General features: G+C 42.4%; 2 protein-coding genes across 3 annotated transcripts in view; one reads left to right on the top strand and one right to left on the bottom strand.

Moving 5' to 3' along the window:
- cacna2d2a (calcium channel, voltage-dependent, alpha 2/delta subunit 2a) overlaps positions 1 to 16,799 on the top strand; it is a 278,517-nt gene that overhangs the window by 35,475 nt on the left and 226,243 nt on the right. The gene's annotated exons all lie outside the window — the stretch shown is intronic.
- LOC311049419 (high mobility group protein B2-like) lies at positions 3,603 to 5,331 on the bottom strand (the record flags this gene model as incomplete). The annotated part of the gene is made up of 2 exons (XM_084062991.1): positions 3,603 to 3,632; positions 4,771 to 5,331. The coding sequence occupies 2 exons, from the start codon at positions 5,329 to 5,331 to the stop codon at positions 3,603 to 3,605; spliced, it is 591 nt and encodes a 196-aa protein (XP_083919117.1).

Raw genomic sequence — 16,799 nt, 5'->3', positions numbered from 1 at the left:
AGAAAAACAGCCATTTAATGACACAGTAAAAATATACCCTCCCCCTCATTATCATAACACAACAGGTGTGGGCATGAGGAGGAGGAGGAGGGACTAGGACGGGTGGGTGGTGCTAAGGTGGTGGAGGAGGTGCTAAGGTGAGAACCAGGTATACTTAATGAACTGGAGGTGTGCCCACATAAAAGCATAATTTTAACACTTTCTGTACACTTTTTTGAAAAAAATCTTCCTCCTAGTATAACCATAATACCTGATGATTATGTTTTAGGGGGAGGGGGAATCACTGAAAATCACGGCACCCCGTCTTTATGGAGATCCGGAGGTTTTTATCAAGGAGATAGAATGCGAGTGAACGGAAGCCAGTTTTTTTGGCACCCATCCACATCTATCCCTTCCATTTTAGAGGCACCGTCGGTTTTTGGCACACAATGTGTTAATAGGTCCTCACTAATGCTCATTATCACATGGTAGCATTTTTGTCTACACACTCTGTGTCTCAGAGGAGGGCTATGAACAGTTCAGAAACCTCCCGACCAGTGACATCATCAATGGGGAATCAAAGCTAATAAAAACTGCAGGCTTTCTATTCCTGGAAAGTTAGCATGCTATTATAGAAGCCATTGTTCTCACATTACTACAAAAAAACTGTTTGAAATGACCAAACCTTTCTACCGATGATGTCACTGGTAGGCGGGTTTCTGAACTGTCAGACAGCCGTCCGCTGAGAGACAGAGTGAACTAGAAAAAGTGCTCCTCGGAGCACAGGTCTCCGCCGGTGGCCGGTGGCAGCGGTGGCCTAGTGGTTAGAGGGGCGGCCTTGATACCGGAAGGTCCCTAGTTCGATTCCCCAATTCATCACATCAATCATGAATCACCGCTGAATAGCCCTTGAGCAAGGCTTCCATGCAGGGTCCGGCTGGAAACAAGCTTCGTGCTTAGTCCGACACCCTGGGTAAACAACAAACTTTGCTTTGCTTTCGCCAGGTCAGGTACATTATTGTGGCCTCCTGGTGTCGCTATAATAGACCAATGTGAAAGTTGTGCCATTTATTCTAGGCCTTTCACGGCAAGCGGACACTGCATTCATGATTTTTTTTTTTCCAAAAATGTGTTTTGCTAAATTAGACCTGCTGGTGGCGCTATAACAGGCCATTGTGAAAAGGGTGGCATTTCCTCCTCTGCCTAGTGGGAATGTGTGTGTGAAATTTCACGGAAATTGCAAGCTGAGTGCATAATTTGAGGCCTTATGTTCAAAACGGACCAATCCTGCAAAGGTTGGAAGCCAACCGTAGCCAATCAGGATGGAATATGGGAAATCGTACAAATCCGTGTTGATCACATGACTGTAGAGATGCTGTGTACCAATTTGCATGATGTTTGGATAAAATCTGTAGGAGTATTGTCAAAAAATTGATTTTGCACAAATCGGCCTCCTGGTGGCGCTATAACAGGCCCATGTGAAAAATTGGGGGGGCAGAGGTTCTGAATTGGCATCCAGGGAGTGTGTGTGCACAGTTTCGCAGCGACCGGGCCAATGGTGCCAGAGATTAGCTACTAACGGACGGATGGACACACACACGGACGGACGTACGGACGGACAGGGGGTAAAACATACTCTCTCGCCATGCCTTTCGGCCTGGCGGAGACAATAAACAAAAATTGTGCTATGCTATAAGGAGCAGTAGTGAGGACCAAGTATGAAGATAGGGTAAAATTGGGTGAAGTGGTTCTTTAAGTAAAATTATAAATACCACAATGTAGAAATGCTAGGTTACAAGTAAAAGTCCTGTATTCAATATTTTACTTGAATAAAAGTACAAAAGTATTGGCATCAAAATATATGATCCCAATTGTAGATCGGCTATTTTCGAAAAGGCAAACTATAAAATAGGGCTTAGTTGGTTGATGTATGCTTTGTAATAATCAAAATCTACAAAGTAAAGGGTAATAAGCCTTAATTGAATAATCAATAAACGTGTTTTTTTCTTTTTTAAATATAAAAAATGTATACGTCAATTAATTGAAGTGAAACTTTATTGTCACATCACAGGTTTACAGGTGTAAAAAAGAGGGGGGGGGGTATTTTCGTACAAAATCCCTACATTTGAACATTTTTGCTACAAGAAAAAAGAAGCTATTATTTTATTAAAATCAATTAGTTAATTTAACTGTTACACCCCTAGATGATGTAAAGTCTGTGTAAAGTCCAGTTCATAAAGCCAATTATATTTTCTAAAATAAAATAAAATATGCAGACCTCCCAGGTCAGCTATTCTCAACCTATAGGCTGCGAGGGTATTGCAAGTGGGCTCCCAAATAATTGGCAAAGCACTAATATTTTAATGATAATATAACATTCATATTTAAAAAAAATGTTTTTAAATATTGTTCTTTAAAACCTTGAAAACGGAACATCTAAGTGGTAAGATGGGTGGGCCGAAAAAAACAAACTTTCTTTCACATCAAAGTGAAAAAGACAAACAAACATACAATATAAAGAAAGTTTGTGGGATTTTAGATATGTCTGTCTGGCTGCACCTAAAGTGACTTGACAACAAAATTGCAGTGCACTGCCGATTTGCAAACAACACACCTACTGCACCTCTCCTGGGCACACAACGAGAGCCCTATTATTATATTATTATTAATTACAGGTGGGGAAAAACATGTCACTCTGCATCATGAAATTGTCCATTCATCAGTCCGCTGTAAACCTCATGCCAATGCGCCTACCCCAAAATAGGGCCCAGAGACAGGAGTTCCCAAACGGTTCCATGCTAAGGACCCCCAAATAACCAAGGACCCTGCTACTGCGAAATGGCAAAAAAAAAAAAGAGAAAAAAAGGCAGGAAATAACCGATCTACAACTCACTTCTCACATCTGAACTGAAACAACAATCTTATCAATTTAATTTTAATTGAAATAAAAAAATAATTATATATATGTATATATATTTGTTTAGGTTTTTCTAATTTTCCTCTCCTTTACAATTGGCCCGCCTGGCATGGTGGCTCAAACCGGAGCCCTAAGAGTCTGCAATTGCAACACTGCATTGCTTCTTACACCCAACACATGGCCTAAGGCAGAGTAAATGTCATGACGTCTCCAAAATCAGTAGGGTTGATCCTACAATCCGTCCACTGAGAGTCTTCCGCAACGTTAGGGTTCAAAGAATGTTCTCAGCATGTTTTACAGCAATCTGCCCATTAGTTCAAGGACCCTCATAACTCTCAGTTAGACCTGTAAGTACCTATTCGCCACCCCCTGAAAGAACACCCTGGTTCCCTGGACCCCACTTTGGGAATCACAGTTCCATGGCAATCCTTGTTGCAGTTTTGTTTGGGACCACAGTGTTGATGGTTCGATCGACCGTCTTAATCCTTAGCGCTTCATTACTAGTAGGCCTGAAAAAAAAACTAGGACATGATGTGGAGCTCAGGACCCCCAACAGCGTGGCCCTAATAAGGAACTTCTCAGACTTCATGTGACCAGCATGTGTCATCTATGACGTCAGTCGTCTCAGCTCAGAGATCAGAGACCCATTGACTATTATTATTAGGCACAAGAAATGTGACTATGATCGGTCCAGCGGTTTGCAAGCTCAGGGCAGGCACTCATAATGGCTAGCCTCCTGCAGAGGCACGCCGTAAAAATAAGAACAAAAAAATACAGATAAACCTCAAGACCACAACACAATGGCCAAAGATTTGCCCTGAGCTAACCTGTAGCAATATTAGGCCTTTATTTTTATTTTTTTCCCAACTCCTCTCGGCATCTGCTGTTTTTTTGTCAGAGTGTTCTGGGCGCCTCAAGTAGAATCTTATCGATATCACTTTCCCTATGCCAATCAAATATCATGTGGACTGTGGAGGTGTCTCGCTCAATGCTTGTGTAGAGTTCTGTACATGATATTCAAAGCACTGCTGGTCAGAAAATTCTTTCTGTGGACATGAACGCATCAAGCAGAAAACAGATTATACCAGCTGGTCTAGCTGGTAACAGATTCTACCCCCAGTTTCTAACCCAGCTAGCAGTAGGGGAAGTCAGTCCAAGATTTTATAAGATAAGTCCATTTTGTTTTATTATAACAGGATGGGTCTAATAACAGCATGGCTTCATGCCAATATGTTGTATTTTTTAAGCTCCACATTAAAGATGGCTAAAAAAAAAAGAATCATTTTTTAAATTCCCATTAAACTACACATTTTCCTGGTTGTTAGTATATACGTTTCCTTTTTCTCAGCTGATAAATGTTTTTACATACACAGCCAGACCAACATACGATCCAGGGCTTCCACCAAAGCTTTCAAGGACCCTCAGTGTACTAGGCATTATAGGCCACGGACCCTCATAACTCCATAACTCACAGTTACCAATCCTTTAGCTGGGGACCCCCTGGAACACCCCACTTAAAGAACCACTTTTTTTTTTTAAAAACACCTCACTCTGTGGACTATGGTGGCGTTGAACCCGCAAAGAGGCTTTGAGGTATAAAACTGTTGAAAGTAAGATGCTGGGGCCAATATTCTAAAACAAAATGAGTAACAATCAAGCAATGCATTGGAGGTTTCGTATTCCTTGTTTCTTTAAAATGAACCCCAGAAAGTCGCTCTCCTCCCTCCAATCTAGTCATCCTCCTCCTCATCCGACCCATCGTCACCCTCTTCCTCCTCCTCCTCCTCCTCCTCCTCCTCTTCTTCCTCTTCTTCTTCCTCCTCCTCCTCATCGTCGTCTTCAATTTCATCGTCCTCGACCATGACCTTTGCTACCTTCTTAGCAGCTGGCCGCCTGGGTGCGCTCTTCTTAGCAGCAACGCTCTTTGCCACCTCGCTCTTCTTTGTTTCACGGTAAGCTATCATTTCCGTGTTGTATGACTCCCTGAGTTCGGCAGCTTTTTTCTCATAGGGAGACTTGTCTTCGAGACTCTGCTCGTTCCACAGTTTCCCCAACGCCTTGGCCGTGTCCCCAACGCTGATGCCCGGGTTGTCCTCCTTGACCTTATTGCGCTTCTCGGCAATGAACACGAAGAACGCTGAAGCTGGCCTCTTGGGGGCGTTGAGGTCCTTCTTCTTCTTTCTCTTGGAGCCTTTAGGAGGAACGTAGGTTGTCATCTCCAGGTTGTAGCGTTCCTTATCGGTCTTGGCCAGATCCTCAAACTTCTTCTTTTCCTCGACCTCGAGGTCCCTCCACCCCTCGGAGCATGTCTTGGAGAACTCTGCAAATTTGACTTGTACCCCGGGCTGTTTCTTTTTGAGTTCCTCCCGGCGGATCTGGACAAAATAAGCATAAGAGGACATCTTTCCTCGGGGCTTGTTCTTGTCCTTGACCATGGCTGCAGAATATCTTGGTTGCTTGATTAACTGCCTGCCTGAGTGATTGATTGATTAATACAGTATGTTTCCAGCCTCACAGGCTGTAAATACTGTAAACGACTCAATGTCAGTCCTCTATGACGTATACATGACGTATGACGTGCCCATATTTGGCCACGGTTTCAGCCTGATCCCACCGCTGTTTACTTCCATTGTAAAAGTACAGTGTATAAAAGACAGAATGAATTGAATGGACAATATGGCTGTTATAATCCATTAACTCAACAGTATCACATTACATGTGTATATTATGATGAATAACACATAACATTAGGTACATGCGTTGACTATGTATAAGAACCCATAATATCTATATTAAGCAATTTTTAAAGGCATTTTGAATGTGAGCTAGGTTATAGGATGCAGATCTAATGGAGAGTAATAGACTATACATGCTGCAGGCAAGTGCAGGCAATGATAGGCCTGGGCGAAATTACTTCAAATCAACATCACGGTTATTTCAAACTTTTTATGATTAATGAATTTTAAAAGGTATTTATTCAATTTCTTTGAATATAATTATTTCTGTCTTCTTTTGAAGACAGCAGCACAATGGTGAGTAGACATGCGACTGCATTATGGATGGCTCTTGGCTTACTTTTACAGATCTTTTGATACTTAATGTGTCATATACATATACATATTAGGAATATTATATTATTTATAAATATAAAATCATTCGCGGTAAAATATTTTTTTTACCGCGAATATTTTACAAATCCACAGGACACCACCATTTTGCATGGCCACGTCCTACTTCATCCTACTTTATAAACAATAAAATCCACGTAGAAATCGTCTTAGAAAGACGATACAAATATCAATAATAATCCACGGGAGCCGCCATTTTGCGCATGCTCAGACCGAATTCTTTAGGTAACGCGTTTGCGTGTGACACCCGACGTCCGCGCAGTTGAAACGTGACGCTTGTAGATCTGCTATTTTCGGCTGCTAGGGTTCAAGTGGTCAATGTAAAAAAAAAAAAAATCATATCACCCAATGATTTGGCGGACCCCCTGTAGTAACTCTGAGGACCCCCTGTTGAAGACCCCTGCTCTACTCTATTTAATCTAAATTAATGGATAAGTTATAGAACTGCCCCTGTATTGTCATTACAGCATTTCCTTTAAATCAGTGGTTCTCAACCAGTGGTCCTTGAGGGGGTTCCAGGGGGTCCCCAGCAAAAGGTTATAATACATTTTCACCCCTTTATCCATATGGTATATGTCGGCTATTCAAAAATAGCAGATATGCAATAAATAAAAATAAAAGATTAATGTTAGTGGCACCATCACTAGCAACATCACTGTTGACTGACAAGTTGGTCTTGCATAACTGGCAGACTTGAACTTGATGACCCTCATCATATTTTACATAGTAATAGTCAATTACGATTAATAGTCATGTTAAGCAAAATGTCAAAAGTCATCTGACTATATCTATATTATATCTTTAAATGCATGAAATCTCTTCTGTGTGTGTGTGTGTGTGTGTGTGTGTGTGTGTGTGTGTGTGTGTGTGTGTCTCATAACTTGAGCACCGTCTGACCAAATTACTTCAAACTCTAAGTCGGTCGGACCAATGGTTGTTTCTCTATCTGTCTGGCTGTCTGTCGATTAATTTACAGCACATGAGCAAGATGAAGTTGGTTATTGGTTCTAAATATCCGTTTTGATATATTTCTGGTTAATTGCAGTGGACTTCTACAGTATGTCAACACACCCTCACACCCGTGCCTTCTAACGGGCGACAGCTGGCGACGGATTTGACGGTACTGCAACATTTGCTGGGCTGCAAGTGGTTAACAAAAGTGTAATTCTAAGAGTTTTAAGCATATTTTGATTATTACGATAATAGTGTTAATCTCAATTATTTTGGCTGCAATAATCATGAAATGAAATGTCCCGTCCTACGTCCATATTCCAATGTCAGCATGGTCAGATGTTTTCCCGAGCCGTCACTATAGTACTACTTGAGATTGAGAATATGTTACACTTACAGTATGTTGTACTGTACATACAATGGAAATGTCACGCCTGACTTCTAAGGGCTCATATCGTTGCTGTCGGGCAGAAACCTCTTATCTCCATATTCTAACTTTTTGTGTTTTTTCCTAAATTAACGCCCTACTTGAGCGTCACACAAAAGCATCAAAAGTAGCAGATCCACAAGAGGCGACACGTTTTGAACTTGTAGATCTGCTACTTTTGCTATTTTTGAATTTGAATCCCGCAAAGTATGAGGTTTCCACACGACAGAGACGATATGTGGAATCAATCACAGCCCTACTTTGAGTGAATGTTATCCTGGTGCATGTTGTATCTATTTATGACCACCAATAAACTGGTAATGGGTCATTTGGTGGCGTTTTAGTTAAAGGCCCTGTCCTGGAGTTTATACACATGAACCATGTGAAATGTACATTTGTCTTTGCCTATAATGTGACCTACAGTAACTGTACATTTTCCTCTTTATGAATTATTCAGTCACACTTAGCTGAACAGCTCTAGACTACGTATTTGCGTATTTTGTGTGTGTGTGTGTGTGTGTGTGTGTGTGTGTGTGTGTGTGTGTGTGTGTGTGTGTGTGTGTGTGTGTGTGTGTGTGTGTGTGTGTGTGTGTGTGTGTGTGTGTGTGTGTGTGTGTGTGTGTGTGTGTGTGTGTGTGTGTGTGTGTGTGTGTGTGTGTTTGAGAGAGAGAGAGAGAGAGAGAGAGAGTTTGTGTGTGTGCGTGTGTGTGCAGTTGCTCCAGATAAAGGTGATGTTACGTGACTGTGTGGATGGCGAGGAAAAATGATAACGTGTGTGTTTATTGGATAGAATTCTGCGGCAGGAGGCGGATAAATAGAGTCAACCCAGGACCGATTGAGCTGTATAATGAAATATGGATACATGCAGGCATATGAGTGTGTACTGTGTGACTCTGTTCCCCCTGTATGCACTGTGTGTGTGTGTGTGTGTGTGTGTGTGTGTGTGTGTGTGTGTGTGTGTGTGTGTGTGTGTGTGTGTGTGTGTGTGTGTGTGTGTGTGTGTGTGTGTGTTTGTGTGTGTGTGTGTGTGTGGAGCCTGTGGGAGTGTTTTTTTTTAAAGAGACAGAATCGGTTATAAGGCAGTGGTTCTCTAAAAGACCCCCATAACTCTGAGAGTGTACAAATGGAACCAAATGGACGGGGGTCCATTTGGTTCCATTTGTACACTCTCAGAGTTACAGACCTTTAAGGGTCCATTTGGAACCCCTCAAGGAACCCTGAGGGTCCCTGGACCCCACTTTGTGAACCATTGTTATAAGAGACAACGTTGAAAATTACTTAAATATTACTTAACACTGGTTCTCTATGTGGGCTCTAGGGACCCCAGGAGTCCTTGAGGGGGATTAATGAGGTCCCCAGCTAAATGATTCATAGTTGGGAACCAAAATGGACCCTTATGGGTCTGTTATTTGGTTCCATTTGTAAACTCACAGAGTTCAATTAAAACTGAGGACTTGACAGGGTCCCAGAGATAACTATTTTGTCAAAGGAATATCAAACTGTGGGTCGTTGAAATAAAAATGTTTGAGAGTCACTCTATTGAGTGATGATTCATACTGTAAGAAGCAAACCCCCTCTTTTTCCTGCACGGTACACTGTATTTATAGAGCGATCTTTTACACAGTAGGTGGTTGGGGGGATTGGAGTGGTGTTTAGGACCCTATGGTATGTAAGCGCTGCCCCTGGGGGGTCTTTAACGTTAAATTCACTGGTAAATGTTTGGCATGCTGTGAAGTTGTCTGTTGGTGCTCGACCCAGCACCTCAGTCAATACACCTCAGCAGAACCAGTCAATAAAGGTTCAACTCACGCACATGCACACACACACACACACACACACACACACACACACACACACACACACACACACACACACACACACACACACACACACACACACACCCCCCAACCTGGATACTCTTCTCCCATCTGATTCCCAAACTGTGGAACTGTGGCCTTGACGACCATGCAGTCTTATGCAAAGGTTCAAATGTAATTTGTTATTTAGACAGATGCTAGGTTCATTTGTTCATTACCTGGCATCCTATAGTTTATATAGTTTCATTGTACAGATTAGCCTTTTTTGATATTAGCCTATATTGTTAAGCCTGATGCTAAGTTTACCTATAATCCTAGATTCCTGAAGCACTACACTACACTGTCTCTATGCATTTGATGTATGTGTTTACCTTGCCTATTGTAAGTCACTCTGGATAAAGAGTGTCTGCCAAATGCCTAAATTGTAAAGTGACCAGGAACATTTTCCTCACAATGTCTAATTTTCAAATTCTAATAATTGTGAGGGACATTTGGTCCTCACAATTATCTAACACACAGACCACTGGGTTTGTTCTCAGAAGCTTTGACTCAGGTAAGAGTGGCTCATCACTCTCGTTCCATTAAAACAGCATTTTGTTATACAGGAATATTGCGTCTGCCTCAATCTAGTGGACGGCTGCACTCAAATTAGTAGCTTTTAGTCATAACTGGCTGTGTGACGCACGTTTAGAGCCGTGTGCGCTGGCAGTCAAGGTTGAGGTCAACTACACACTCTACATGCAGAGCTCATTACTGCAGCATCCCATCACAGTCTCACCAGAGGAAGGAAGAGAGGTGCCTTCCTCAGGAGACACATTTTGGGATCTTTTTTTCTTTGTCATTTACGTGGTGCTGGGAAGTGGGATTAGCCTGTTCTTTTGGACTCTGAATTTGGGTGTGTGTGAGTGTACTTGTACTACTATACTTGTGAGGGCCAAACGTCCCCACAAGTATTGTAAAATTTCAGAAATAGACATTGTGACGACAAGGTGCCCAGTCCACACATGAGTTGTTGTTTATGGTTAGAACAAGTGAGACGCGCGAACGCTGGAAGCGAACGCAGCGCGAAATATGGTGCAGGTGTGTGCATTTTAATCAGAGCATTGTCTACATTCCTGCGTTCTTCATGGCCACACTGTAGTGCAGGCGTCTGTGTGTGTGTGTGTGTGTGTGTGTGTGTGTGTGTGTGTGTGTGTGTGTGTGTGTGTGTGTGTGTGTGTGTGTGTGTGTGTGTGTGTGTGTGTGTGTGTGTGTGTGTGTGTGTGTGTGTGTGTGTGTGTATGAAACCCTGCTCGGCACTCTGGCGCACTCTGGAGGCTGCACACAGGCAGTGCACGCACACAGACAGACAGACAGACAGACACACACACAAGCCGAGCAGGATTTCATAGTAAGCTCCACTTGGGCGGAGGCGCGCCGGTTCGCAATGATTCTGGGGAGTTGGGTTTACAATTGGGAAAAGATCCAGGTTGGGTTATGGTTAGGATTATATATGTAGTGGTTAGGTTTAGGGGGTTCACAACCTACGACACGTTGTGAGCTTGTAGATCTGCTATTTTTGGCTTTATTGTTATGGTAAAAAATGTTTAAAAAAAATAAATGGCATTAATAAAATTGCCATTCTGAAATGTTGATTTATAGCAACACAACGTGTGTGTGTGTGTGGTAACAAACAGTAGTAGTAAACAGACCCCTTCATTGATCTCCATTTTAGCAGGACGATTTTGGAGCCTTTCACAAAGAAGCTGTGGTTCGAGACATTGATTGCCACGCTCTCAGAGAGACTTTTCTGCACAAATGCTGATTGACAGGCCCAACTTGAACGTTGTCTTCATTTAATCCACACAACTTTGGGGGGATTGAAGACCCCTTTCTGTGTCTCTTGACTTGCCGTTCCGAACTGTCTCTCATCTAAATCCAATGAATTTCCACTCAACGGGATATGGCAGGCCATTTTGACTCTCATATAGGAGCGATTTTTTGGGTATGCCTTCAGGATTGTCACATCAACAAAAGCAGTTGAAAGCATAAAACAAATAATACCACTACTTTCTATTTTCTAAACAAGTACTCTCATTACCATGCCGGTATCGAGAGATATCCATGGCGGACATTTATTTACCATGCGTTTATTATACTTTGACAAGTTTGGTGTCTAATGAGCTATTTCAAACAAAATAGAGACGTTTGCGCTCCCGACTCAAGACTTACCAAAGAAAGAGCCAGGTGCAAAAGGCCACCATTACAGTACAGAATAAACAGAAAAGGCGCACTGACAAAAACTTTTGAGTATGAAAACATATATTTATTTACAAACCATGCAACTTTATTTCATATTATTTTCATATCTACCCGTGAGCTTGTAGATGCTATATGATGGAGCATAGATTAAGCATGAGTGTCCACTAAAACTTTTGGAAAGCGTTCGTGGTCCATCCATCTAGGTGGACGGGTCAGATGGGTGGGAATGTTAATTCTAATGATCAATCAATCTATTGTGTTCCGGCCTGGATCAATGGAATGAACAAAACGTTATGTTCCTGTTTATCTGTATCACAATGAAAACACATTTTAAATGTATTTTTTAAATAATGTTATATCTTTGCTGTTGAGTGGAAACCGCATACGTCAAAACTGTTACTTTCAGGATTCATATTCAAAAACAGCGAAAGTAGCAGATCTACAAGCTAAAAATGCGTCGCTTCACCCTGCGTTTCAAGCTTGCGTATCTGCTACTTTTGATGATTTTGTGTGTGAAATATTTGCTTCTGGGGGTCCCTGGAACTGAATATTTTAAGATTGGGGGTCTGTGGCCAAATACATGTACGTATAATTTTGGGGATCCTTGACATGAAAAGGTTGGAGCACCACTGATACAGTATATCAACCAAACAACAAAAATTATATGTATTTGGCTGCCGACTCCCATCAAAATATGTTGTTCCAGGGACCCCCCAGAAGCTGTATATCTGCTATTTTTGAATAGCCAAAGTATAAAATATGACAAAAATTCTAAATGACACAGATGCGTTCCCGGATTGAATGGGTTAAGCAAATGATTTCCTTGGAGTTTAGTTTATGTGTGACCAACCTTCATCCTCACTTTAAGTGCTGAGGACCAACACAGTCTGCAGGCTTTCTGCCGTGTCTGTGTTTTCAATAATTAAGCCGATCTCCACAACACCTCTGTTGATATAGTTTTTTTGTGTGTGTGTTAAGTGGATGTGTAAATGTTTGCTTTTTGTAAATCGTCACTGTCGTGCAGAAACCTCCTATCCATATTTCAACTGTTTTTCCATAAAGTAATACCCTACTTCATCACACAAACTGTGCCACACAAAACAAGTGAAAATAGCTGATCTACAAGATCTTTGCGATCGCGATGTGTAGATTGGCTATGTTCACTATTCTAAACTGTTTTGGACATTGAAGGTTTCCACCCGACAGCAGCGTGTTTGTAAATGATCTGCATGCTTAGAGAGGTGAAATTGCAGCCTTTTAGCAACTAAACAACACTGAGTTGGTGCTGATGAGAGTCATTATGGCCCAGATGTGTGCAAACCGCAGGCAAAGGTGGAAGAATTACTCAAATTTTGTTTTACTTAAAGCTGCACTATGTAACTTTACTGTTGTTCCCCTGGATTTGAACCCGGGTCTCCTGCGGAAGTACTGCAATTAGTTTTACTATACCATACAGATTGGACAAAGTTACATTTTATTCACTAAAAAGGTTACATAATACCACTTTAAGTAAAAGTTAGCAATACCACAACATAAAAATAAGTAAGTAAAAGGCCTGTTTTCAAACTTTTACTTGAGTAAAAGTACAACATATACTTGCAGTACCAAAAGAAAAGTATCTTCTGCTATTTTCCAATAGCCGAAGTTTAAAATAGAGTTTTGTAATATCTGCAAAGTAACTAGTAACTAAAGCTGTTAAATAATTGTTGCAAGAGTAAAACAATTACAATATTTGCCTCTGAGATAGAGTACGTTCAGAAACGCAAAAAAAAAAGACCCATACTCAAGTAAAGTGAAAAAGAAAAGCTAAATTTGACTTAAGTACAGTACTTGAGTACATGTACTTAGTTACTTACCACTGAAACCAGGCCATTCCAGCCTGTAGACTTACAGTATACCCAAAAGGAGTTCTGAACGGTGCCCGCTGAACTTCAGAGAGAGGTGTCACAGCACGTTGGTCCCGTCCCGCCGTGGCACAGAGGCGCCCAGAGCAGCTGCAGCGGGTCATCTGGTGGGCCGTCACGGGGGACTTTCTCTTCCCTTCGACCTCCACAGCACAGCGCTGATCTGCCATAGGTGTGTGACGTGTTATAGGTGGGCTAGGGGGAGTTACAGGGAACATGTTGCTGAAGGTGGGCTCGGGGACTTATGAGAAACATGTTGCACATACTGTGTGCTGTCCTGTTGAATGTCAAGTATCACAGCCAGGCTCTCCCACCATCATGAAATTGTACTTGGCGATTAATCGGCCTAACAAATAATTGCACGTTGGGACATACAGTAGTATAAATAAAAATCACAATTGCCTTTAAGGCTATCTAAACAAAAATTGCACAGGGCAGATATGACAAATAAAATGAATTACCGGTACCAATAATCAAAATAAATGTACTATGGCCAAAATAGGCCATATTTAATAATGTTGTATATTTAAAAAAAAATGTGTAGATCGGATGTTTCCACTATTTCTGAAAATATACAAACATTTTCAACAGATTCATTTACAGTAGAATGGAAGTGATTCTGACGATGCAAAAAATATTCTGATTATCTCAAATAATTGCGATTATGTAATCATTGTGAGAGGCCACACCTACATCTCAAAATGTGAACTTTATATTGGCTTTTCATACTTGAGGAAACTGAACTGAGATGCTTGATTTATCTCAATTTGCGAGTGATGTGCCCACATTTGAGTCTGTTTAAGTGTCTGGAAAAATTGATTAGGCGCCCCTCAGGCAGTTCAAATTTAGCCTGAAGGTTAGAGAGGTGAGCTTTTTGTCTGCGGTAGATGGATGCTTAACTACTTTCAAAACTGGCATCCTTAGTTTGGGCATGTCATTCATCATAGGCAACATTTTCTAATATTTCAAGTATAGTATATGTGGTTCTCAAAGTGGGGTCCGGGGACCCCCAGGAGTCCTTGGGGGCATCACAATCATTTTAACCACTTCATCCATTTATACGTTGGCTATTAAAATAGCTCTGCCCTAGATTGCGAGTTGGTTCTGGTTTTCATTATTATGTGACACACATTGCTTAAATTCATTGTTTTCCATTGCTGTCCCTTTTCTTGAAGTTGGTGTGTTTGTGGAGGTTGCTCTGGTTGGCATTAACCACTTGAACCCTGCGGTGCAGTTATGGGTTAGTTAGGGGTTAATTGTTTATGCTGCTTATGGACAGTTGGACACCTTGACATATTGCCGGGCCGGGAATCAAACCTGGGACCTTTTGTTTCCCAGGCAGCCTCTCCACCCATTCAGCTATGGCTCCCCCAGCTCTCATTCAGTACATACCATACGTACACACACACACACACACACACACACACACACACACACACACACACACACACACACACACACACACACACACACACACACACACACACACACACACACACACACACACACACACACACACACACACACACACACACACATACATACATACATACAGTGGTTATGTGCAGTGTTGCCAGTGGTGTCCCGTGGTGTGTTTAAGCCTCAGCTCTGTCTGCACAGTAGACAATAGATAGGCATTAATCTGGCCCAGCTGGACAGAGGGAAATTAATGATCATTTACACTGACGACATAATCGGGCTTCACGCTGTCCTCCGATACCAAATTGCCTTTCTTTGTTCCACGAGATGTCTTTCTGTCTTTCTCTGTCGCTCTCTCTCTCTTGGTCTCTCTATCTCTCTGTCTCTCTCTCTCTCTTGCCCTCCCTCTCTCCTCTGCCTCTTTTTCAGGCCGTTCTCTGTTATCGGTCATTAAGTGCTAAGTTTCCATGGAAACTAGCCAGTTTGGTGGGAATTGGTGTGCTGTGTGTAAGTGTCCCAGTGATGTTCACCATAGAGAACTATCTGTCCAGCCGTCTAGTGTTGGGTGCCATTGTTACTCTGTGAGAGAGAGAGAGAGAGAGAGAGAGAGAGAGAGAGAGAGAGAGAGAGAGAGAGAGAGAGAGAGAGAGAGAGAGAGAGAGAGAGAGAGAGAGAGAGAGAGAGAGAGAGAGAGAGAGAGAGAGAGAGAGAGAGAGAGAGAGAGAGAGAGAGAGAGAGAGAGAGAGAGAGAGAGAGAGAGAGAGAGAGAGAGAGATGAAAGGAGGTTCATCTCTCCATAAGGCCAATCATGGTGTCCGTAAGACCCGTGGGCAGACAACAGGAGCAGAGGGGGAGACAGATTTGTTGCGTTCTATCCGTGGAATTGGGAAGAGGAGTGCACCAGCGCCTCTTTACCATAGAACGATTTTCGCCTATTTCGGCATGCCCACTGACTGTGACTGACAGGAGCTAATCAGACTTATCTATGGCTCTATGTTTTTACAAGCCCTCACCACAAGAACAAAAACAAACGTACAAGATCGTTTCACACCAAAGTATAAAAGTATAATGAATCAAGGCTTGGTGGTGCTGGCGCCGACAGCACCGGGGAGCTACATACAGTACTCTCGCAACTGTGCTCTAGAGGAGACGTAGGCCTCTTGGCCTACGTCACTATAGGGGGAGTTCTTCCAAAGTCTTATCTATTGATGACATAATAAAACACACGTTTCATACAAGTTCTCAAAGCATCGTGCTCTGACGTGCTGTGAGCTTGTAGATCTGCACATTTCAGTGCACAACACTGGCACGAAACTAAATCAGACATAACTCTACCCCTGACCGCTAAACTTATCTCTAAAATGCATAACCTCATCCTGAATCTTTTCCCAACTCCAAAAAACATTTTTTTTTAACCATAAAACAACCATATCTCTTGTGAGGACCCAGGAAAACGCTCCTCACAAGGGCTCCTCACAAGGGCTCCTTCTCAAATTCAAACTACACTCGCGGGGACATTTTGGCCCTCACAAGCATACTAACACAAGTACACACACACACACACGCTGACATGGCATGTTCAAGACATCCCCCTCCCATGCGTCTCTCTTATCTCTCAGCCAGGGTTTGTGTAGCTGCGGTCCCCTAATGCCATCACTTCTAAGAGCACTGACCCTGGTGGCAGGTTACATGGGGAGCCATCTCACTGTAATTAGGCCGTGCTCCGTGTGTAATGACTTAGCATGGAAAGCGCTCTCTATCAGGGCTCACAGACAGCAGCCCCACACTGTCAGAGGAGGTGGGGGGAGGGGGGCGTCCGGCCATCACCAAGGGCAAGCCTGTAGGGCATTACCGACTGTCCCCTCGCCAAACGGGAGGTTAAATCGAGTTCCTTGCCGCATTCAAAAATCCCCCCTATCGCTTATCGAAAAGGCAAGGGGGTTAAATATTCAGTCTGGGGGGTTTTGAAACATAATCCGTGCTGCGAGTTATATTGTCTTTGGATTCCTCTCTCTC

The sequence above is a fragment of the Gymnoscopelus microlampas genome (genome assembly GCF_963454915.1).
Source record: "Gymnoscopelus microlampas genome assembly, chromosome: 7".
NCBI classification, from domain to species: domain Eukaryota; kingdom Metazoa; phylum Chordata; class Actinopteri; order Myctophiformes; family Myctophidae; genus Gymnoscopelus; species Gymnoscopelus microlampas.
The sequence above is the reverse complement of the archived record's forward strand: the minus strand, read 5'-3'. Positions and strand labels throughout refer to the sequence as shown.